We start from the raw sequence: 8,334 nt of genomic DNA, 5'->3' as shown, positions 1-8,334 counted from the left end.
GCGTTTGCTAAAGAAGAATCTTCTTCTGCGCTATTTTATTCCGCTCTCTTTAGCCAAAAGAGAAGCATCGACAAAATTCGGTCACAAAGTCAAGTTTTAACAAGCCGCGATCAAAAAAAAAAAAAAACATCATCAAAATTGGCACGGTTTTTATTACAGGATAAATATGTAGTTTTTTCTCGTTTTTTTTTTTTAATCACAAATTGATTGAGGAGATATATTGCAAAAGGTAGAAAAGTTTTCGAACTTGTGTGTTTCCTCCAACGCGTTAAAACACATCCACAGCACAGGTTGTCAGAAAACTATTTCGAGAGCTGACAGAATCGATTATCGAATCGCACTTCCTCTCTTTGTGTTCACCGCGGTCGTTTTCCTACGGGACTCGTGAACACACATGACGCATATAAAGAATGTAATACGGATATCTCTTATTTCCATGTAAGGATTGCCGGCGGGAAATAAGAACGGGAAAAAAAGAAATCCTCCGTCGTCGTTATACTTTTACGACGGGCATCAGTATCCTTCACAAAAACACACGTAGGGCATCTGTGTGTCTGTGTTGCTCGATATTCTTTTAATATCTCCGACACAAATTTATTTCGTCGTTGTGTTTTTAATTTTAATCTAAAAAGAATGATATCGGTGTTGTTTTATTTTATTTTATTTTAGTTTTTTTTGAAAATTTTTTTAATTCGATGGGAAAAAAAGAAACATCAAAAATCCCGTCCCACGCAAAGGTTCGAAAAAACTGCGCGTCATCGGATTTATTCGTCATCACGCGCGATGACGATACGTCTCCAAACTGTCTGATGACCGGCGGGATGTTGGGGAATTTGCCGGTCGAGATAAAGTGAAAATATATATATACATATATATGCATGTATCTGGAAGACATCTCGCATCCCGTGTGATATCAACAAACCGTTATCGTTACCGCAAAACCGTTGTGACGTAAACGCGTAGGGCTGCTCGTTGACTGCATCATTCGCGTTTATAGCATCAAGTTGTACGGTGTCCTTCTTCGCGAAACAAGAAGTTTTTCTTCGAGTCTCGAGAAAGAAAAACCGCGGCAACAACGGAACAGGAATCAACAAAGAAATTTTGGTTTTTTTTTTTTTTTTTTTTTTAGCAAACATCATTTAATTCTACAGACTTCTTTTTACGGACCTAAAATTTAAATTAATTACATCCATCTTATGAATCATAAATATAAATAAAAGACAAGGTCGAGATGCATCAAAACATGAGGTTTTTTTTGTTTTTTTTTTTTTTGTTTTAAGCGACGTATCTCTCGATGTGCGCCGTAGCTTGAGTCGTGATTCTTTTTACGTACATCTATATTTTACACTTTTACGCCGCTTGCTCACGCCCGCACAATATTACGAATTAAAAACATTATCTCTTTTTTCTATCGTATAATCACCGATTTAGAAACAAAAATCAAATCGTAAGAGATAAAGATGATGAAGACCTGCAATTCTTAGAATTGTACAGACGTACTTGACACTGTTGTGTGTGTGTGTGTGTGTGGATATATACATCTAATAATACATTTGGAAAGATATACGCGACACAACATATATATCGAGCAGATGATGAAGATAGTTGAACCAGAGAAGATGTACACACAACTTGTGGACACTATGTATCCACCACGGTCCTTTATTCGTTATCTATCAATCAAAGCTATTTCTTTTTTTAGCAAATTTCGGCTCGCATATTTCGTTTGCAACAACGTCGGGATGAATTAAACAAATTTGCGCAAATTTCGTTCGTGAGTTCGAATACGTTAGCGCGGTTTGATGGTTCGCGGCGTTTTTTTTGAAATACGGAATTTTCGATATGCGACGAAACAATCTTACGACGTGTGGTGTTGCGAGTTTGTTCGTTTTTCTCTTCCTTATCGAAGGGGAAAAAGGGGGTAAGGGAACTTCTTCTTCTCCTACATGCTGTACTTGATTTGATCGTAATACATCGTCGCGGGCGGTGAGGACGTGGACGCGTGATGAATGTTCGTGGAGACCGCGCCAGGTATGTTGGATATACTGAGGCCGCCGATGTTGCTCAGATTTAACGAGCCCAGCGAGCTCAGGGAGCTCAGGGTCACCGATCCACCGGGATGCGGGAAGTAGGACGGTTTTCGATCGACGATGCCGCCGCTTGAACTGCTCGAACTGGAGCTGGAATTGGTGCACTGCATTTTTATTCCTGAAAAAACAGATCCGCAAATCAATATCAGTCGATTATCGGCGCGAAAAAAAAAACTTCGATCGCGATTTTTGTCAACGCAAGAGAATCTTTCCGTTCTCGATCACTTGCAAACTCGAGAGAGAGAGAGAGAGAGAAAGAGAGAGAGAGAGTTATCGACATCCTGGTCCCCCTTCGCGCACGGTCCCCTTCGTTCTTTCTCTTTTCGAGTTCTCTTATCTTAACGAGAGGTGCGAACCGCGTACAAAATTATTCGATTTCTGATTTTCCATCGTGGTAGACGCGGATGAGATTTCATCCGCGGTTTTGCCTACTTGAGACCGCGCGCCGCGGCGCGCACAAGCGCCATACCCCGAAGAGAAACGAGAGAGATCTCACGACGATATATAAGGGAATTGGTACTTGGGGGAGAGAGGGAATCCGAGGCTCTTCATAAATCTAAAGCCTCCCCGGCGGTTTTCAAGTAGCTTCCTCTCGAGCGCCCACTTTACTCGTGTCTCGGTTTTGTTACTGTCTGTTTTTTTCGGTTCTCCTCTTGATATCCTCCTCGACGTAACATATTTTTGCTTCTCGTGCGAGTGAATTACGGGATTTGCCCGGACGTTTCCAATTTCGAAACGTATCTCGCAAACCTACCGTTTGAAGTGATCGGTAAATTTTTTAATCTCTCTTCAACGATCCTCCAACGATCGCTGCTTCCGTAAATTTTCAATTCTTTGTCGTTTCTTTTTTTTTTTTGTACCTCGAGAATCGCGGTGCCGATTCTTCTGATTCGAGGCACCGCGACGTCGCGGAACGACATCGTGGGTGGTCTCTCTGGCGCTGCTTGTCAGTCAAAATCTCCCTCTCGTGTAGATCCACGAACACTCGTCGAACGGGCGCGGACTGTGCTCGCGCGCGCGCGCGCCATTTCTTCTTCTTCCTCTTCTTCTTCTTCTTTCTTTTTTTTTTTCTTTTCTCTCGAGGGCGCGAACGAGTGCGAACGCGAAGACGCTACGGCTTTCACGGGTGGCACAAAAGTCGCTTCTGACCGAATACCGGCACAACAGGCCATAGTTCGGAGCAAAGAGATCGAGGCGCTCCAGAAATATAACGGAGTGAGCGCGCGCGGCGGTTTAAAGAAGAGCAAAAAGACGAGTCTACCGTGGCGTCTGTGTAGATCGATCTCGTTTACACTTCACTGACTGACGGAAGACGAACAAGACGACGACGACGACGACGACGACGAAGAAGAAGAAGACGAAGAAGAAGAAGACGATGACGACGACGACGACGACGGCGAAGAAGTCTACGGAGGAAACGTGGGTGGCGGCGTTTATCTCCTGTCGATCCCCGAGTTGTATCGAAATACAGAGAATCAAGAGAGAGATTTACCCTTCTTAATCGAAATTAGACTGTTTGTCGGTCGAGATATTTGTAGAAAATTTAGGACGCTCTCGTTCCTTCTCACGACTTCGATTAAATTTCGCAGAGTAAAAAATTCTAAAATTCTTTCACAGTTGTTTTTTTTTTGTTAGAAAAAATCTCTTCAAAAATTGTTTCACAGATGAATAATAAAATAAAATTTTCTCTCTAATTTTCTCTCTAATTTCAAGAATAAAAAAAAAAAAAAAAATAAAGAAAAAGAGAGAGAGAGAAATGGATTATTTTAAATAAATCGATATAATTTCGCGGATCTCCGTCAATATGCGCTGTCAAGTAGATTAGCATCGTAAATATTACGGTGTTCCGTTCTCCGTAGGGTTAAGGCCGAATTAAATCACCTTGTTTATGCCTCCCGATAAATATTTACGCGATAAACGATTCGAGCACGTACTTGCTAGCACGCGACTGCGCTCAAGAGGCAAAAAAAAAACTGCATTTTACGAACACCAACTTGATCTCAAAAATCAATAACGCGATTAATTTTGCGATGCGTAAAATAAATTATCATTTGAATTATTTACATATCGTCTCCTCGCTTTAATCGATAAAAAAGTAAATCGCGCCAAACTGTGTGTATTACAAAAGAAAGTTTTAAAAAAAAGCCACAAGCAGAGAGAGAATAAAAAATTTTCAAATAAAATATAAATTTTTAACGCTTTCGTAGATACAACAATTTTTGCGCGCGACGGAATAATTGTGTGTGTGTTTTCGTTTACTCTCTTTATAAAATAGTTAGTAGGTGTTGAGCAAGGTGTTAACGCGGATATTTTATTATCCGCGTCGATGTTGAACACGGCGCTGTCTAAATTAATCTCGCGAGAAAAGAGGAAACGCCTCGCGACGCTTTACGGCGCGAGGGTTACACGTGTTAAGTTACAAGATACAAATTACGAGCTCGAGGCGTCGAGCACAGACGTGACAGGAATGTCGCCTCGGTTTAATAGTTTCTGTCATTTACGACAACACGCACTCCACCCAGTCGATGTGTTCTGACAAAATATATAATATAATTAATTGCACAACGTTCTGTCGTTGCAGTCACTCAAAAATTCAGCTTAAACGCTTTATCTGCTTTGATTGATCTTGTTAAAAAAGAAAAAAAAATGTAATGCGCAAGTAATTTCACGAGTTAAGTAAAGTAAATAGAAAAATGAGAATCACATTCTTTCGATAACAAAAATTCCTTTCGAATTCACGAGTAGTTGCGGTAGTTTTTATTTTTTTTTTATTTTTTTTTTATTTTTATTTTTGTCTCCGTGTAAAACTACAAGGAAAGGATGGAAGGGTCGAAGGAGTAGTCGCGCCGTGGTTTCACTTTGCACAGGACAACGGCGCCTGAAACATCGTAAAACTGTCTCCAATTTTCCAGATGGCCCCTACGTGACGTCGCGACTCGTCAACGTCGTCCTCGCGACACGAACTAAAAAAACTCGTGGACATTATTTCGTTGCATTCTCGTCGTTATTATTCTCCGTGTGATCTCGTATTTTTTTTTTTTTTTTAATTAAAAGCTTCTTGTTTAACGTTGTTGAAAAATAGTCTTGTCAAAGTAGATCGCAAACGCAAACTTTGCGTCTCAGAAAAATGCGCGTCCCCGCGCAATAACATTCTCAATTATTACATAAATATCCATTTACATGTTACGTGCGATTTAGCGTTATCGATTACGCGTGTCACATTGCGGGGAGGGGGGGCGAGGGGGGACAAAATTAAAAATAAAGAGATCGTTGAACAACTCACCGTGATCCGCCGCGGGTGTTTGACATCCGTTGTGCGGCGAACTGACGTTGGCTACCGGACTGCTGTTGCCACCCGTTTGCTCCTGCATCGATTGCATGGTGATGTTGATGCCGTGGCCAGCGGCATTGTTGACCCCCGTGAGACCGTAACCGACGTAATAATCCTGTCCGGGTGTTTGAGTGGTAGTGGGCACCGTCGAGTTGGCGCATTTGTAGCTCAACATGGCCTCGTCTTTGTAATCAGAGTGATGCTGTTGATGATGATCCTTAACCGTCGGTCCAAAACTGTCGGTTGGCGGCGGCGGCGGCGGCGGCCGATAAGCCGTCAGTTGTTCCTGACTTCGGACGGCGGCGCCGAAACCGGGCTCGCTCTTGAACGTCACCAGTTCCCCGTTTCTGTAAACCGACGGCGTGGATTCGCTGCCGGTTTTGTACGTGACCTCGGTGGTCTTGTAGGTCACTTCGGCGATCGGCGGAACCGATTTGTACGGCGCCGGTGCGTCCGGATACGTCCAATCGGCCGAGACCGTAGCGCCCGGCGCGTACATCGCGTACTCTTGATAATTCTGATACTGATTCTGATAACCGTTCGTGTACTCGAGACCGCCGGGACCGGCGGCCAGATTGTCGTAGGGACCGCCAGGTGTTTGCACGCCGACGGGACCGGCGCCGGTATAATACTGCGGATACTGCGGCTTCAGGGCCTGACACTTGCGCCGGAAACCGCGCGGTCGTCGTCGGAAACTGCCTTCCTCGAACATGTACTCGGTGGACGGGTCGATGGTCCAGTAATGACCCTTGCCCGCTCGGCCCAGACCCTTCGGTAGCTTGATGAAGCACTCGTTGAGACTGAGATTGTGACGAACCGAGTTCTTCCAACCCTGATAGGTGCCGCGAAAGAACGGAAAGCGTTGTTGAAGAAACGAATAGATCTCGGACAAGGTCAGCCTCTTGCCCGGACTCGACTGGATGGCCATCACGATCAGCGCGATGTACGAATACGGCGGTTTTTCTTGACGTCGAGCGCCGGGTTTTCTCGGTATCTCGGAACTGGTCGGGTTGCACATAAGCGGCTCCAGGCTCGTTTCCTGAGACAGATTGCTCGCGCCTATCGGCAGCACCGCCGATCTCGCGGCGGACGAGTTCGGATGCACGACTACCGTCTGCTCCTGCTGATGCAGACCGGAGTCCGACGACTCGTTCTTCATGTTAAGTCGTATGCTCTCGACGCCCGTGTCGCGCGGCACGATCACGCCCTGGTCCATCGAATTTGAGTCCCGATCGTTCGCCGGTCGTCAGAGTTCAATTGCGGCGAACATCCTGCGCGCAATATATATCCTACTTCGACGAAGATTCGAGGAGCGATGATCGATGTTACACTGTGATTCAGACACGAGGATTCTCTTCGGCGCGCAGAAGTGCGATCACAGATTGACACAAAACGACGAAACCGCGTTCGCGGAAAAATCGAAATCGTGATCAGGATGCCGTCATTTCGCGGAGCAACGAACTCGCGCGGAAAACCTTTGCTGCCACCAATCAAACGCGATGCCGAGGTCGTGGTTATTTATGCGTACGTATGTAAATTGTTTGCGCGATTTCGCGCGCGCGCGCGCGCGGAGGGGTCAATTATTTAGACTCGCGGCTTCTCTCTCTCGACGGAGTGCGCTATGATGCGCGGCTAAGTGTTTTCGGATGACTGGCTGTTCGCTCGCGTCGGCACAAGAGCGGAATCTCGTCTTCGCGGATGACGTTATCGCGGCTTGACACGGTTCTCGGAGTAGCGTCCTTCTTCGTGGGCGTGTCAACCAAGTCGGGAATCGGCCGCACGGATTGGCGCCGCACGCTGACGTTCCGGATTAAAGCCGGATACTCGTGGCCAATGGCGTCCGGAACCGCCTTCGCGTCATAGCGCGACTTCAACATCTTCTTCGTGGTCGTCGCGAGATTATGGGAAAGAAGAGATTGGATTGCGTAATGGCGTTATTCGTATTCGTTCGTCAGTGGCGCGTGGTGGTGCATCACACGCTTCATTACGTTCCGCAGGAATGCCGCCAAATTATATCGCAAGTGTTGTCGTAAGAAAAGAACGAGAGTTTGGTCCGAGTACTTCCTCGTTTAAATTTTGAAGGTCCCAATACGTGCGAGAGTCGTGAATCATCGCAGAGAGATTTGCGGGATGTGATTTAAAAATTTTATACAAATACATCTCGAAAATCAAAAATGTAATTATAAAATTTACGTTATCAAATTGTACTATAATGTAATCGTATAAAATTGATCGTTGACGTCATAGAATCTGAACGAGGGCAGAGTGTAAAATTGATCGTGGAATTTTACAAAATAAATTATAAATTGTTTTTTTACACAAACAAAAACACACACATATGTGTGGGTGAGTTTTAACGAAATGTAAAGAGATTATCTATTTGTGTATATTGATTCCCTCGAGACGGTGCGTATTATATTGCATGTACGTCGATAGCGGTTTATTGATGCAAGTGAAACTGCAAGACTCGCGGTAACGTAAACGACTCTAAAACGCTCATCGGTATCCTTTGCACGGCCGATTTGTACTTAGTTTGCTTGAAAATTGCGAGCATAAGTATCGCTTCGTGGGATATCGCTATCTGTGTATTCTCTGAGTGATGTATCCGTCTTCGGAACCGCCGATGTGTGCACATCCGCGGATGTGCACACACGACGAAGAAGAAGAAGACGAAGGGAAGCTTATTGGCTCGTCTCTTAACCAACAGGACGCTGGGCGTTTTGCTCCGCCCGTTCGCGGGCACCGCCTTATGCTATTTCCTCACGGATGCCGAAGCCTTCATCATCATCGTCGCAAAATGCAATTTTTTTTTCTCTCTCGCCGAAGAGCAGACAGTTTTCCAAGATTTTTTAACAATTCCGCCACGTCCCGTCGTTTCTCACGGCAGATTCTTACGATTNNAAAAAAAAAAAA

General features: G+C 44.8%; 1 protein-coding gene across 1 annotated transcript; it reads right to left on the bottom strand.

Moving 5' to 3' along the window:
• Window positions 1-1,223: 1,223 nt before the first annotated feature.
• On the bottom strand, window positions 1,224-7,072 carry LOC109852806 (forkhead box protein L2-like). Its single transcript, XM_020424305.1, has 2 exons — window positions 5,374-7,072; window positions 1,224-2,208 (listed from the first exon to the last, which is right to left on the bottom strand). The coding sequence occupies exons 1-2, from the start codon at window positions 6,635-6,637 to the stop codon at window positions 1,943-1,945; spliced, it is 1,530 nt and encodes a 509-aa protein (XP_020279894.1). The 5' UTR covers window positions 6,638-7,072; the 3' UTR covers window positions 1,224-1,942.
• Window positions 7,073-8,334: the final 1,262 nt, after the last annotated feature.

The sequence above is a fragment of the Pseudomyrmex gracilis genome, unplaced genomic scaffold (assembly GCF_002006095.1).
Source record: "Pseudomyrmex gracilis isolate BER0280 unplaced genomic scaffold, ASM200609v1 scaffold_36, whole genome shotgun sequence".
NCBI lineage: Eukaryota > Metazoa > Arthropoda > Insecta > Hymenoptera > Formicidae > Pseudomyrmex > Pseudomyrmex gracilis.
This window is presented reverse-complemented; position numbering and strand designations above follow the sequence as displayed.

Excerpts from the sequence above, each read along its gene's own strand:
- LOC109852806 (XM_020424305.1), bottom strand. The coding sequence starts at position 6,637 with ATGGACCAGGGCGTGATCGTGCCGCGCGACACGGGCGTCGAGAGCATA. Across the intron at positions 2,209-5,373 it reads AACACCCGCGGCGGATCACG|GAATAAAAATGCAGTGCACC; the intron begins GTGAGTTGTTCA and ends CTGTTTTTTCAG.